The sequence below is a fragment of the Chenopodium quinoa genome, unplaced genomic scaffold (assembly GCF_001683475.1).
Source record: "Chenopodium quinoa cultivar QQ74 unplaced genomic scaffold, ASM168347v1, whole genome shotgun sequence".
Taxonomy (NCBI): domain Eukaryota; kingdom Viridiplantae; phylum Streptophyta; class Magnoliopsida; order Caryophyllales; family Amaranthaceae; genus Chenopodium; species Chenopodium quinoa.
This window is the reverse complement of record NW_018744855.1, coordinates 386,912-403,415: the sequence shown is the minus strand read 5'-3', so window position 1 is coordinate 403,415 and position 16,504 is coordinate 386,912. Positions and strand designations below refer to the sequence as shown.

The window sequence follows — 16,504 nt, the reverse complement described above, 5'->3', positions numbered from 1 at the left end:
GTATCAAACCAAATCATTAAAATTGTGGTTTAAAATTTGACTCAAACCAAAACGCACCACAAAATAACTCAGTGTGGTGTTGTTTAACCGCAATTAACAAGCTTTTGGTCTTTTACTAATAATCCAGTCCACTTAGAAGATACTGTAATAATTAGTTAGAGAAAATGGCCCTTCTAATCACAATTTTGAAGAGAGAAAATATTAGGATTAAGACATCCTGCTTCTTTCTTATTTGAACTTGGTAATTCACTTTCTGCAGGATTATTATTACAAATGCCCCCACAATCCGGATTATGTCTGAATCGTGCTATTGTTGTTGGATCAATTTTATGCAGTATGTGGATTTTATTTATTTTTTCCCTCAAGGGATTGAAAGAAGAAGATTATTCTTCATCATTAATTTAAAATGTTAATAACATGAAATTTTTTATCAAACAAAATGATAAAATGAACTATTTGTGCTCGTACATGGTTTGATGGTTATTACTCTTTCAAATACTCCGTATTTTTTTGGTTTAATTTCAATCTTAATTCTTTTGGATGAGAAAACGAAATTCTTTGCACTAATTAGATATTGTACAGCATTATCATACTTCTTATCAAAAAGTTTTGCTTCTTTGTTGAAAAAGAAATAGACGTACCCTACATGAAATAGATAATCATCATAAGAAGACATTATGACAGTACTCTTATTTCTTAATCGTATTCTATTTGGCATTTGTCAATCAATCTTGTGTGAGGAAATAATTGGTGTTTATTTTTCCAAATTTTAACTACTCTCTCCTACTTTTATCATTCTCTGTATATACTTTGATATTTTTTCTCATTGATAAACATAGTTATATGCAAAATGCAATGATAATACTCCGTAATATATAAGTATGTAATTGCATAAATACTCTGTAGTATATAATCTATACAACCCTATAAATAACAAGGTAAGATTTAGTTAACTCGACAGTCGACACAAAGTAGTGAAAATTTAATGATCAAATACAAAGTACTCCGTATAAAGTAACCTAATACGTAGTCATACTAGGTATATTATTATCCGAACCAACAAAATGAGAGCAGCTAAACCGACAAAAGGCAATGAATGTGTTAAGTGTATGATCACATGAACAAATTAGAGTTCCTTCAATTTCTCGCATTGCATGCATGCAAACTGTAATTACAAATTGTACAATATAATTGCAATACATAATTGCATATACAGTACTATACCTAGGATATGATACGCCCGTGACATATATTTATGGATTATTTTTGTTTTCATATCAACGCTCAATTAAATGTAATTTTGGAATTTACTCCTCGTTATTCCATTTTCTCATGGACCCTGATTTTTTGTATTCTATCCTTTATTATCAATTCATTATATACTTGTCACTTTGCTCAATTACGTTCAGTCAACCTGCCCATTTTTGCCAAGGGTTTTATTATGGTTTATCCCAAATTCATATTCCGTCCATTTTCTATACATAGTTAGTGTTTTTACAATTGATTATAAATTAATATCCATTGTATAATTAAATGAACTTGATAAAATTTGACAAATTAAATTTTACGACATCATTACAAAATTACAATTAAACGATAAATAAAAAATTATTATCAATTGTATAAATGAGCTTGATAAATTGAACAAAGCATATAAAGTGTTATTTTAAATTACTACACGTACAATTATACAAGTATAAAGAAAATTTGCATCTATTTAAGCTCTTTTTAACATTTGTAACAAACATAAGAATTATTTGTTAAATTATCGTAAGCTCGATGATCCAAATAATTAGGAAAATATTAATGGTTTTTATTAGTAAAACTTGCTATTTCCTTTCCTTTCCTTCCAAAATTAAGGGAATTAAATTAGGAGAGGAAGATAAAATTTAAATGTTGCCATAAGCCAAATTTCTCTCTTCTCTGTTAGGGGGATTTGAACCCCCAACCACTTATATCAAAGGTGACTTATTAACCATCTCATCCCATTATCAAGAGTGTTATAAACATTATAAAAAATTGTACATAAGTGTAAATCACATGATTTAATTATTAATAATATCGATTTCATATTTCAAAATCCTCACAAAAAAGCCCCAATTGCACGAATATAAAAGTAGCAACCCGGGGCAACGCCCGGGCTACTCACTAGTTTAACATAATACGGATTACGAAATAATACTAGTAGCTAATTACGGAGTATTAGCTTTAGACTAATTTACGAAAGTCAAGTAATACGGAGTAATGGAGTATCCAAAGAAAAAGAATAGGCAAGAAAAATAAAATGAAATAACTTTGAAAGGGGTACAACCGTAATTCAATGATGAAAAATAAATTAGAAAATTACCCCCATTAATAAAATTAGCCGTCTGTATTTCAGTTTGTCTCTTTGTTTTCCTTCCAAAAATACAGACTTAAAACTCCACTCACACCTCAAACCTCACACCTTCTTCTTCTTCTCTTCAATTTTCAAAATATTTTTAGGAGACACAAATTCAAACCCATCAGATGATTCCAGAAACCCATCTCACCTTCCATTAACCCCCCAATATTCAAAAAAGCATCGATTTTTTTCATCAATGGCGGCTGGTTGGGTTAAATCATTGCAATGCAAATCAAGAGCAGTTGAAGATGTTTTCCAACCTCAACCTAAACAACTCCTTACTTCTACCAGCTGTAAAAACAGCTTTCAAAATCTCAAAGACGTCGTTGATAACTCCAAACCTAAACCCAGACCCAAACCCAGAAAGCCCGACCCATTTTCCCACCGTGTTAAGCGTTCCGATTCCGTTAAACCCACTCCCGATTCAACGGTACATAACCGGGTTAAACGCACCGTTTCGGCTCCGCTTACGAAAGGCCCGATTCTCAGTGACCCGTTTTTCCCCTCGGTTACGGAGTTGCAGGTGGGCCATCCCTCCAGGAATGTGGTTGAGATAATATTCGACACGAGGTGGGGTCCGAAAGGGTTTTCGGGTCGGGTCGAGATGATCTTTAAGATCCAGAACTTGGCCCGGACATCGGTCCGATTCGAGGAGTACCGCGACTTGATAAAATCCCGGGCCGGGCCAGGGTGTGGGCCCGGGAGGTGTCGTGCGGATGGTAATGAGATGATGCGGTTTCATTGCTTGGGTCCCACAAATTCAGGGGGGAGCGTGATGGACGGCTGTGATGGTGTTTGTGAGAAGATCAACGGTGGTAAAGCGGCGTCAATATGTACTTATTCGGGTAGTGGAGCGGCCCATGAGAGTGCGGGTGGGGGCCGTGGGAGGCGGGCTATGGTGGTCTGTAGGGTGATTGCGGGTCGGGTTGCGAAACGAGTCGGGCATGGGTTGGACTCAGTGAATGGGTCGGGCGAGTTGGGTGATTATGACTCGGTGAGTGTGGAGGAGAATGGCGAGTTGTTGGTGTTTGATTCTCGTGCGGTTTTGCCCTGTTTTCTTGTCATCTACAAATTGTAAAGACTTTTTTTTTGAGAAAAAAAAAAAAAAAAAAAAAAAAGAATTGATCAACACAATTTTTACTCTTTTTTAGTCCATTTTTTTGGGGGGTTTTCATCTTAATAACCTCTTAGTATATTGGGCGGTAATTTGGTATTGGGTTTATGGGACTTAATTTTGTGTAAACATTGTGTTGATAGATGTTTTCTACTAATTTTCTCTTTGATTGAATGTGCAGATTATGGGATTTTCTTCGTTACTTTAGCAACTAAGAATTTGTGAAATTGATGATTAAGATATTTGTTAGCGCTAATCACGTTCGTCAGAATTATTTATCATATTGATATTGGCATTATTTGATTGAGAAAACTGTAAAATTTAATTTCTTGCTTGCTTGAGTTACAAGGAAATCATGTATATAATTTGCAAAGGTGAATCGAATTACAGTATTTATGTAGAAGCTTCATGTGTAATATGCAAAAGCGAATTGAGTTATATTGAGGAGTAAGTATAGTATATGTGGAATATTTCTGGGCTTTCTTTTTTGAATTCAATGCTTTTGAAAGCTATATGCATGCAAAAGCTTGGCAATTAAACCAATTTAAGAATGATCAATGAATTAAAGATGTTTGCATTAATATTCATATCGAATTCTCACAGGATTTTGTCGGTTAATACTATGTGACGTTACACAATGGTTTAAATGCAGATTGGTTTAATTTTTTAATTTGCTATATTAAATTACCATCTTAATACTTTGTAGATTCTTGTCTCAATTTGAAAATTTTATTCTTATTATGATAATGCTTGTATATAATAATGTAGATGTAATGCAAAATCTTTCTTGGAGTTTAATTAAGATTGATAGTTGTCTTTTATGAGTGACTTGTTACTTTTTTAAATGATAACTTTTGATGTGTTATACGAAGTATAAGAATCAAAAGAGTTTAATTTATAGCACAAGTAATAAAATTGAGAAAACCTATCGGTTTATGCAAGAGTGTATACCGTAGTAAGTGACTTGCTTGCGATACCAAAAAAAAAAAAGTAAAATATTCTAAATAACAATATATACGTATAAACCACATAAATTCATTCCTTATACCTCGTATATGTTAGTATGGAGTACTAAATTAATGAATGAAACTATTCTCATGTACTGAATTTAAGGGCATTAATGTAGAGATCGAGTTAGAACATTGACTAGCAACTAATCAAATATTCAAATGTAATATGGATGTGGTTTCTTCCCCTTAACTTATTAGACCCGATTATATCTAACATGTTTTCATGTTTAATGTACATCTAATTGGATCTAATTAGAGCTAAAAACTAACTCCGTATTAATTGTACTCGTATTACTTATACATATGGAGAATCGAATTATCAACTTCCAACAGTGCTCAGAGCCTTTGAAGACAAAACACACATGTTGAGTATTTAATTTGTTTGATTCCATAAAAATCATTGATATAAAGAGTCAATGACAATAGATGATTCACTCCGTTGAATGTGGTGATGATAATAATATCATTGAATATGTCTTGTAGTTGTAGTGATTTCCGGAGATCTAATGTTCATCATCTCAATTCATCACCTTTATACTTTTGTGTGTTTAGTAGTGATTTCCTCCTCCTTTTTTGCATGATAATTATAGAAAATACGATCTACTCTAACTATATTCATCATTAGCGTTACTAGTAATACAATGATAAAATCCATTAATAAAAAAATAAAATACAATTACTAACTAATTGAATATATATACCTGCCAAATCAGACTTGCATTGCAATGAGACAGCAATAATAAATTTAGCACGATGCTCTTCTTACATGTACAGTGTGAACTCATAAATAATACGGACTACGTAATGTCCAGGGCAAATCTATTTGTTTTGTATTGGATTTCTATTTTGGAATTTTGTCGTGTTTTCTAAATGTCAAACAAAATTAAATAAATGTGCAAAAATTGCTGCTCTATTTTATTTTAGTTAAATTATTAAATATATGCTTCGTATTATTATTGTTAATTTTTGATATGCTGAATAGTAATCTTAGTCTACCTCTACCATATCTAGAACAAGGATATTCTTATAGGTTGATACCGAGTAAACCCCACTTTATCACCTTGATATTGATAAACAAAATTCATTTATTAAGTGGCAAAGCCGTAAATATATAAATCAACAAATATGTTTAGTCCACGTTGGATTTTAATAATTATATCAACAACTATGAGCCCCATATGTAATAAAAATTTATTGATTTTTTATTTACGGTTTTACCATTTGATAACCAAAATTATTTAGGTGATTGTTTCAAAAAAAAAAAAAAAAAAGTTGATAAACTTGTATTTTCTCGTTCATCATGTCCCCCTTTTCCCCTTAAACTTGACGTAATCAGAGTGATTAGATGCACTCTATAAACCGAATAATCTTATTTTATCATCAAATGTGTGAGCATATATAAGAGAAACCAAATACACACATACACCATAATATATAGGTGCAATGAAGCAAAATATGATATAAATGATGATATGGGTTGAAGTTGAGCGTTAGCTAAGAAGAACCTGAAAGGACATGCAGGAACATGAAATGGAGTGAGTGAGTATATAAAATATAAACAAGGGCAGGTAGACCCTAGAATGGTTCGTTATTGTAAATGGATCTGCATGCATTAAGCATATGTATGGTAACTGCTTTTGATAATAAATGAATCATAATGAATTCAAGAGTTTCCAGATCTTTTGACGATTTCCTGTCTTTCTGATAGTGCATGAATCATTTTAATTTGGTTACCCCTTACATTTTCACAAATATATACCATACCATAACATATTATTGGGAATATCTACTACTCCGTACTATATAGTTTATTTATATATTTCTTTATTCTTAATTAAATTTAATTTAATACACGGTGTATGAACCATGTTGCTCCATTTTTTTAATCCAACTTGATGCTTAGAATGATTACTTGTCTCCCTCAGATGACATTATTGTCTATATATATTTGATCTTTATTTGAAACTGACTTGGAAACTTTACTACGAGTAAATTACATTATAAATCATACTACTATAAGATATTCATTCAACTGGTGGTTAAATTAATAGCTTAATTAGTTAAAAGTGTAATATCAGTTTGTACTTTGTATATTTTTATCCAAGTAATATTGTAGTCGTAGATAAATAAATACAATTACTCAAAGAAAGACATATAAGCGCATAAACTAGCTACCTAATTATATTAACGTTACCTAATTATATTAACGTTAATAATAAATAATAATGCTTCACCATGAGTTGCTGATGCTAAGATAATCTCTTATAATCATTCCATGGTACACATGGTCTTTCACAGTCAATGCATTTATCAAAGTATCTAGCTCAACCACCTCGTTCTCTTCAATTGGCTGATTTTTATTGGTTGAGACTGATATTATTTGATAAACCGATCTTTATTGTTAATCGTGATGAAATAATGGTCATTCAAATGATTTAATTTTTCCAATTAATGGCCTGTTCACATTTACTTAATTTCAATTCAGTTTAGTTCAGCTCCAATCAGTTCAGTTCAGTTCAACTTTTAATTTCCCTCTCTCATAAAATATTCATTTCAGCTCAGCTTCAATCAGTCCAGTTCAGTTCAACTCCAATCATTTCAGTTCAGTAAATGTGAACAAGCCCTAAATTGTTTTTATGAGTTGAATACTTGCTTTGAAAGCATATACATACACACTTTATGAGTTTATGTGTAGAAAATACTCACATGATTGTGATGTTCAACCCAAAAATGTGTGTGCTGTAACGCTCGTGGTTGGTTATACGAGCATCAATATGACACTATACGCCATTTTCTCGAGCTTGAAAAAATAGATGAAACCATTAATGATGGGCACTAAAAGCTACTACATACTTACTAGTACTAGTTGCCAAACCGATTCTGGTGGATTGGTGGCCTGTTAAATGTTACTCGTAATGCTTTTCAAGCTGGTGTAATGGCCACTTGAAAACCTATACTTCAATAAATACTTTCATTATTTGCAAAGTACATGATTGAACAAGTATAAGTAATTCGGAAAGTGACAAGGACTAACTAGACCTTGAACCACCCATTATTTGAACTTGGTAGTTCAAATAGTTCTAGGCCCCAACCTTGAATATCGTTGTAGCTCATAATTTCGAAAGCCCCTCTCACACAAAGGAGTCACATCTAAATCTATATACTAAGCATACCAAAATGGTCCATAAGAGACTTTCGAAATTTACTTCCCTTGAGGTGTTTGTTCAAGTTGTCCTGTTTCTCAACTCTCAACCAAATTAGCTTACGAGTGAATGAAAAACCACATGGGATAGTTTTATGGTCCTTATCAATTACCTAATTCTAACCTCATTTTCATACATGTTTGAATAATTAAAATCCCTATACTTTGCAAGGGAAAAAAAACACATATTTGTTATCAAGGGAGATAATGGGGCGGTTAGACTTTGACTATTAGCAGAGTTTAACACCAACTCCTGTAATCAGACTTAGATGATAGTATTACCCAATTTGGGTATAAAATCTGATAGAAGTATAACAATTAAAAATATTCTTGTCAAAACTCGGTTTTGAGCTTTTTTTTTTCTAGCCAAATGTCAAATGGCACCTACAACCTGACCATAATGCACAAAATTCTAAGGAGGACAACTCTCCCTGCTTAATCAGGGTGAAGCGCGAAGAGTTTTCTCAAGCTGAAGCCATCTCTTTATATGGATTTGATGATTGCGTTATGGGTAAGAAAATGTTTTCACCCCATATCCAGATTCATAAGGCACTAGGAGACGGTCAGATGAGAAAAAAAAATATATATATGACAGCAGAGTTATCTGATTCAGTGAAGCTGCCAAACCAATCATGTACTTGAATGTTCACTTTTTATCTTGAGATGGGAGAGCAGTTGCTGTACTAATGTGCTTCCACCAGTATGTATAGAGGTTTGCCCTTCAAGCGTTCACGGCCCTGAAAAATTCATCAAATTATTGTAAGACACAACAATCATACATGAAAAGTGCAATCACACAAAATACTTTAAACCTGACCACCTGAATGCATATAGAGCAGGTTCTGGGTTGACAATACAATTGCAAATTTGAATGAAATACATCTATATACAATGCAAAACCTATAACTTTCCTGAATCAATCAATCAACGCCTTAATCCCATAAGTGGGGTCGGGTACATGAACTAAAAGTGACCAATTTAACTAAAGAATGGTGATCACAAACTGCTGAATCAATCCATAGTCTTTACAGATCACCCCATGCATCAGTAGCAAGATGAATAATGCATGCATTTGCGCAAAGAAGGTGCACCAGAAAGGGTATGCTAAAGTGTCAAAGCACTAAAATTAAATTGCCAAGTATACCACATAATTTGAACTTCAGCAACTTGGTTTGTAAGCAGTCAACCTAAAGGCACTCACCTTGTCAATTTTTTTTTATCGAGTACTACTATATGGCACACAACCTAAGATCAGCATACATGAGTGATAAAACATAATTCGTAGTTCATTATCAGCCACCTCAGTGAGTGTTCCTCTGGACAGACAACTTGTTAAGTGATCAGTAGTCTGTATACCCCATATCATAGACGTAAACCATAAAAAATTCATAAGATAAAGATGGCAAGTTCTGAGGCAGAAAATCATATACTTTAGAAATTTTGTTGTCTCACCCAATGATCCCAATGTACAGGAGCTAGACATATATATATATATATATATATATATATATATATATATATATATATATATATATATATATATATAAAAACATCTTGACAACTTTTAAATATGTCCACATCCCTCAAATCTAGATGATTGACCAGGCCCCATGGAGAATAGACTTAATCATACTGCAAGGACACTAACTCAATTATTAAGCCTTCGTGGACCCGAGGAAATTCCATCTTTTATCAATGTCCAAGTCAAAATAATTGATTTCTGATAGCAAAAGTAAAGAACAGATTGGACTCGAATCCCCAGTACTTTTGGTCTCAAGGTGAAATTCAAGGAAGCATAAAATTCATAATTAGTTTAATTACCCTTTATCATGCAATTCTGAGGAAGTGGGTAAAGAACCAATAAGCTAAAACGTTAAATGATTATAGTTATGGACTATTGTCTTGCAAATAAGTCACACATTCACTTCACTGGGAAAACTTTTTGAAACAGAAAGAGCATTGATTATATTCCACTGTGCAGATAATAACTCTTTTTAAAACTCATGCAGTCCAGTTCAAAAACCAAAAGATCTTGTTAGTGACTTAGTGCAGATGAAGGTTGGGATTGTTTTTTTAAAACAGAATGTAGGTACTGGGATACAATGTCATTAAATAAGCAATTGTCAAGCATTAATCAGATTCATCGTCTTTGATCAACAATCCATTACGTAATTTGTAGGTTTGAGCTGAAATGATTGGATATGCATCATACCAACCAACCATTGACGAACAATAAAGACTATAAATTCCTTTGGTATCATCCTCTATTAAAATATTACCAGGAAAAAAGAACAAGAAGCAAAGAATTTCAATTCTGTTGCTTGCTAAATTGTTATGCTAACAATTACAGACATCTGAAATTCCCCACACTAAAATCATAAAAACTGAAAACTAGTTAAAACAAATCGACTTTAAAAAAAATAATTTTTTTTTAAAAAAAAAAAATAAAAAAATCAAAATGGGTGCCTGAGTTTTTGTAAAATTATAATTTCAATACAAGTGTGTTTCACAATTTATCCCTCTTAGGTTTAAAACCCAGTTATGTTTTGGATGCTTTTTGCTAAAACTTCTTTGTTATCAAACAACCAGGCATATACTACGTATTCATTATAGGCATAAGTGTGTGTGTGTGCTGTATTCATGGTTTAAGTATGTCAAGTTATTTGCTTTATTTTGGATATTTTCTATTAAAAGAATTTTACTTCTCATTTAAAATTGAAGGCAATATGTGCTTAAGATATGAGTAGTAGATAACGCATCGGGAATTTTTCTTCATTATATTGCCGACAGTATATAACATTTCTAAGTTGAAATATTTAAATGGATTCCACATTGTGTTTTGTGACTTGTGTCTAAGAGTGTCTGTTTTGTTGTGAATTATTAGTGATTGAAAAAATTCGCAAATTATGTGTACTCTTCAAGGAGTTGCTCAAGTCTATAGCCCTACACATCTAGTTGGTTGGTATTCTTGCTAATAGTAAAGAAAGGCATTAAATCACTACATTCAAACTGCACATCTTTACTGTTATTCGCAAATGCTACATTCACGACATGGGTCTTTCCGTTATTAAGTATTACAAGTCAAAGGCTTTGAACCTGTGGAGCCACATTACTCTATCGGTTTTTCATGAACATTTATCAGTCTCATAAGAAAACAATCATATTTTTATCCATAATTGGCTTGTAATGTGCGTGTGTCCAGTTAGGGTCCATCTTTGATTTTAAGAAATCAAAATTCTAAATCCAAACTGAATAAGTTGCACATTCTAAAAACAGAGGACAAGACACCTCTCTCCAGCCTTATCACTGTGGAAGATCATATCTTCTGATGGCCAAATTTAACTTTCATGATTTGATTGCTACTTAGTTGTATGGACTAGCTATAAAGTTAAGTACGTGGATTTCACCAATATAGTGGGTTATTAAGGAAGATTAAAGTCATTAACCCTATTTACCCTTTTACTTTTAACCATAACAAACATTACAGAATTACTTCGTACTAGAAAAGAAAGAACGTATGGCATAGAACTCTGACCTTCAAATCTGGTAGTTCAATGACACATGCACACTCAACCACTTCTGCTCCAGCACGTTCTGTAGAACGGAAAAAGTGTGGTCAATAGACAATCACAATTTGAACAAATAAGAACATATGAGATAGCAAAAGAACCTGTTAGCAACATAAAACATGTTCCCAATATGCTACTATTTTCTGTTAATCAGTTTACAGTGTCCTCATAGGAGTGTCACTTTCTATAAGACTGAAAAAAATTAAGTGAGATATTATGTTTCTCATATTCAATCCCTTCCCATTCTTTGCCAAACAATCTAAACTCTGATTAGCCAGCAAATGACAATTGCACACACATTTCCTAAAAAATTTACCTTTAATACAGAGTAGTTAATTATTTTTAGGATGTAGCAGTACTTTCCACAATATAGCGTACAACAATCTAGGTAAACCCCTAGAAAGTTACTCAATTTAGTTGCTTTTCATCTGATCATTCATGTTAACAGCTTGATCTCCATCCTGATTTTCAAAGATTAAATCACTTTCCTGGTATGTAGCAGCATAGTAACCATACTATTAGACCTGACTATCTCGTTGCATAAAATAATCTCCATCCCAAATACCACCTAAATGATTGGTAGGTCCACCTGTCCAAGGATATCTCCAGCCATTACTGATGTAGATTTTCTGATTAATTTTCTTTTTCTCAGAAGACAATTCTAAGGTAAAATCTACAGTACAAATAATGTAAACCCTGGCAAACAATCTTTAGATCCTGACTAATCTGACTGGTGATAAAGGGGGAAGGAACAGAATTTCTCAATAATCCCAAATTTATACATCAATAATTATCAGATAGTGAGCATCCATCCCAATATGAGTTGAAATGGGTAGCCATAGGTCAAGGTTCAAATTGGTTTGTAACAATTGTAAGAAAGCTAAAAAAGATGAATAATGTTATTTTTGCTCTTACTTTATCCTGTCACTTCATGTCACACAATTATACTATAAAATCAGAAATTATTAAGAGAGATAAATTTATTCCTACCCAGCAAATTCATAGCTGCACATAGAGTGCCACCAGTAGCAACCAGATCATCAACGACTAAAGCACGTTCACCAGGTTCAACAGCTCCAACATGCATCTCAAGACAATCCCTTCCATACTCCAACACGTACTCTTCTGAGATAACTTCACCTGTAAAGATAACAGTTATCATTTCAGAATACTCAACACACAAGGTGCATCAGTGCTAGTCATACACAATAATTTAATTGACGGAGACATAGTGAAATAAGCAAATGATACAACATCCTGAAAACCACATATTCCAAAGATTTAGAAAGAGAGTGAGTAATCAGATACCAATTGCCACCAAACAGCAGTATATTATTAAACAAAATCATGCTCCTGTGGAGCATTCATCTATTCATAAACTTTACCAGAACTTGATGAGTAAAACTATACATGCAGTCATCCAGACAAACACAGAATAATAATTTATGTTGAAAGACAAGATTGCAGTCGTGCCCAAAAATCAGATACACTTCCTCTTCAAATAGCTTAATGCATGAACATACAAGTCCACATCAATCCATGTCATGTAGAAGTGAAATGTTTCCAGGTTCACCCTTATTAACACCATAAAGGTGAGGCAGAGAAAACAATAGTTCTAAATGAATATCAGCCCTGTCACATAAGTAAGAAATTTGCATATGTTGTACTATTCTTCTCACATATCAAGACCGTGTATTGCTAAATGCCCATTAAATTCATCAGCTAATGCCATTTTAGGTACAGCAAGTTGCACACATGTAATGGAAAAGGGGCATCACAATCTCAACGAAATGAATGATGCTATAAATAAAATTTTAAAAAAAAAAAGTTTTGGGAGTAAGTACCAGGCAACTTTCTTGGCTTTCTCAGTGGCACAAACTTTGCTCCGATAGCCAAGGCAATAGGGGGACCAAAGATGAAACCTCTTGCTTCAATGCCTAGCAAAACAAAACTTTCAGTTGAGCTACATAACACAAAAAAGTTAACTCTAAGGGTTGTGGATAGCTGTAATAACTTTTCTGAGAAAAGACCAGTTTACGATATACATGATAAAATATGATGTAAAAAGTGCAAACATGAATCAAGACATTACTTAAAAACATACATACTTAAGGTGACCATCCACAAACATATTACCAGTGATATTCTAGCTGTCCCGAAGCTAAATTGGTTGGGAATCTAAATAGTAAACATTAAACTCTCTTCCCCTATATCTCTAAAATGAATAGCATGATTTATGATACCATAGTTTAAAAACTAAATATATCGCACAAGAGCCGTATATGTAACCATGACTAAAAGATTTTAGGGTCCAAGGTTGAAACCATTCATCTCCTACAAAAATCTAAACATTAATACTTCCAAGTAACTTTTATGCGCATCATTTTCCTTGTACATGCTTAGAAAGAAATTACCAAAGGTTTTATTGCTTATACTAAATACCAAATCAAGTACACCATCAGCTAGAGCATGCTTCATGCCTAGTCAGGAATCCTAGTCACAGACCACACCACAGTAAAAATTGCCGCCAGTGGCAGCTTAAATTGGCTCGACTAAGAGACATCTCATATAAAAATGTAGATAACAGATAATAGCAAGATCTAACCAAGAAAGCTGATAATTTATGATCACTTGATAAGATGATACCCACTGAGTTCTGCAGTGACATCGTCAAAGCATAAACTACAGATATGAGCAAGAAGATTGTAGATAGAAACAGGCAACAGGGTTTCTCCTGATCACAGGAGCAGGAGTGTAATTAAAGATAAGCAAAGAAAGAGACAGAAACTGCTGTTTATGCACATGCGACAGCAATAACCAAATCGTTGGCCCATACCACCTCTAAATCCAACCAAAAGATTTGCAAGCATGCAAATGAACAGGGCACATCCCAAGTGAAGGATTTGAAAAAAAACTCTTCAGCCCCACAATCCAGGAAAAGGACGGAAAATCTAATATGACAACACATGATGATGGTGAATCTCACCATCCCTTGAACAATAGGGACAAATGACATTTCTAGGATCTTAAATGCCTCTCTTTTGTTTTAACGAATTGCTAACTTATTATTAATCATAATTAAGATATTTGGATAATCATTCATTTTTGGTCTTGTACTACTACTACTACACATCAGACAACCACAATTCATCATCCAGCTTAGCAAATCAGTTGTTACAACAATAACAAAGATTAACAGTCTTTAATAGCTCGATTACGAGCAGGCTGATGCAATAAAAGACAGCATAGTGAGTAGGGAAGAATAAAAGCAGCTAAGCCACTGAAAGATATTCAAAATAGGAGTAAGTAGATCACTCAACTTTAAGCCAAGAGCCAAAGGGAATCAAAGAACAAATTAAATAAAAACGGGTCCACCCGAAAATAGGATCCAACCATAAACCATAAGAAAACAAGGGAAGCCTATCATAAAATTCACAGATAGTAATGAATAACAACACATACACATACACACCCACTAACACATTAGCACAGCCCCATGAAACTTGAAGCCAACCCCTTCTCCCCATAAACTCAAGTACTCAACGATTTTATTATTGAACTCCCTACTTTTTTTTTTCTCAGGCCCACCATTTTCTTCAACTTACAAAATGTATACAGCTTTTTTTTTTTATTTTCTTTTACCAAACTAGTTTCCACAATAACCCTTTTATGCTTTTGAAGAAAAGGAGGAGCCCCCATTAGGCCATTACTAACCAAACTTGTCTTTTTCCCCACTTTGTAACTTTTACAACTTAAAATTACGACTGACTCAACTAGGTCGTTTCCCGGTTCAAAGATTGAGGGTTTGTTTACGATACCCTTCTCCATTCGTAATTTGTAAACACAAATAATATAAAATATAAACATCAATTCGTGCTCTACAACTTACAAACAGGGGACGAGGACTCAAAATTGCATCAAAATTACCCAAGAAAGATAAAATTAACGTACAAGATTATTAGAAAAATGAAAAATAAAAATAAATAAATAAACCTGCAACAACAGAAATGTTCTTGCTTTTGTAACGCTCAATGAACAAATCGATTGTGTTCTTGAAAGCCTTGGCATCAACCAAGAGAGTTGTGATGTCTTGAAACATAATACCTACTCATAACAAATAAACTTCAATAATTAGGCTAAACATTTCAATAATCAACCAAAATTATACAAATAAACAAAGGCAGCATTTTTGTAGGTGAACGGAAATCAAAGAAAGAACAAGAATGGAGTACCGGGTTTAGGGAAATTGGGTATAACCCGAATTTTAGTTTTGATATCATGAACACGAGGATCATCGCCATTACAAACCGACATTGTTGTGAAAGTGAAACTGGTCTTTTTGTTTTAAAGGGGATTAATTTCGAAAACAAGAAGAGAGAATTTAATAAGAGAGAAGAAGGGTAAATGAGGGTTAAGACAGTTTTAATGTTTTATAGAAGAAAGAGAAAGTGAGTGTGAGTGAGTGAGTGAGGATAGTTTGGTGAAGAAGAAAGGAGAGAAGAAGAGAATGGGGGCCGGGGGGGCTCACGCTCACTCCACAATAACCAAACTTTGTGTTTGTGTTTGTGAGAGTGACCATAAACTTGCAAATTCCAAGGATTTCTCTCTGTTTTATCGGTCAAATACAAGAGTCTTTATTTTGGATAGGGTTTTTGAATTTTTTTTTTTTAAAAAAAAAATAAGAATCATAATTGGCGTGAATCGAACTAGTCAGGTTATGACCATGTATTATGTCAACGTGCCTAATGTTCAGACATACGTTGTTTAATGCGAGTCAAGAAAAAATTGCGTGTTGCCATACTCATAATAATTTTTCATTACTAAAGGTCTAATGCTAATGCACGACCCAAGTCACATGTTAGCACCAAATATTGAAAATAAGGTTAATGCAATGTCATCACTATGTATTCCTCTTATGAATGGTGAATTAGGTCAAGACCAACCCCTTATCTAATTATGATATACATTCTAAGTGCAAGCAATTTAAAAAATAAATTGGTGATTTAAGTTTAAATGTTTGACGGTGTGCAAATGTTTTTAAAACCCAAAATTTAAGAGTTAATTAAGGGATTAGCTTATTGCCTACAAAGGCTATACTACATTTTACACCATAAAATAATACACATACACTCAATATCATGATGCGTTTCGTACTCTAGTTTTAGTTACACTTATTATTTCATATTTATCACACCAACATGGCTACATGTTCTTTTTTTTAAAAAA

General features: G+C 33.2%; 2 protein-coding genes across 2 annotated transcripts; one reads left to right on the top strand and one right to left on the bottom strand.

Annotated features, from left to right (window-relative positions):
* Positions 1-2,197: 2,197 nt before the first annotated feature.
* Positions 2,198-3,699, top strand: LOC110704622. Its single transcript, XM_021882431.1, has one exon. It carries the CDS (start codon positions 2,580-2,582, stop codon positions 3,459-3,461), a length of 882 nt encoding a protein of 293 aa, XP_021738123.1. The 5' UTR covers positions 2,198-2,579; the 3' UTR covers positions 3,462-3,699.
* A 4,280-nt stretch (positions 3,700-7,979) lies between these two features.
* LOC110704621 (adenine phosphoribosyltransferase 3-like) lies at positions 7,980-15,973 on the bottom strand. The gene is made up of 6 exons (XM_021882430.1): positions 15,511-15,973; positions 15,272-15,382; positions 13,123-13,215; positions 12,269-12,418; positions 11,245-11,303; positions 7,980-8,446 (listed from the first exon to the last, which is right to left on the bottom strand). Exons 1-6 carry the CDS (start codon positions 15,590-15,592, stop codon positions 8,393-8,395), a joined length of 549 nt encoding a protein of 182 aa, XP_021738122.1. The 5' UTR covers positions 15,593-15,973; the 3' UTR covers positions 7,980-8,392.
* Between the last annotated feature and the right edge of the window lie 531 nt (positions 15,974-16,504).

Excerpts from the sequence above, each read along its gene's own strand:
- LOC110704622 (XM_021882431.1), top strand. The coding sequence starts at position 2,580 with ATGGCGGCTGGTTGGGTTAAATCATTGCAATGCAAATCAAGAGCAGTT.
- LOC110704621 (XM_021882430.1), bottom strand. The coding sequence starts at position 15,592 with ATGTCGGTTTGTAATGGCGATGATCCTCGTGTTCATGATATCAAAACT. Across the intron at positions 15,383-15,510 it reads ACCCAATTTCCCTAAACCCG|GTATTATGTTTCAAGACATC; the intron begins GTACTCCATTCT and ends TGTTATGAGTAG. Across the intron at positions 12,419-13,122 it reads AAAGCCAAGAAAGTTGCCTG|GTGAAGTTATCTCAGAAGAG; the intron begins GTACTTACTCCC and ends TTATCTTTACAG.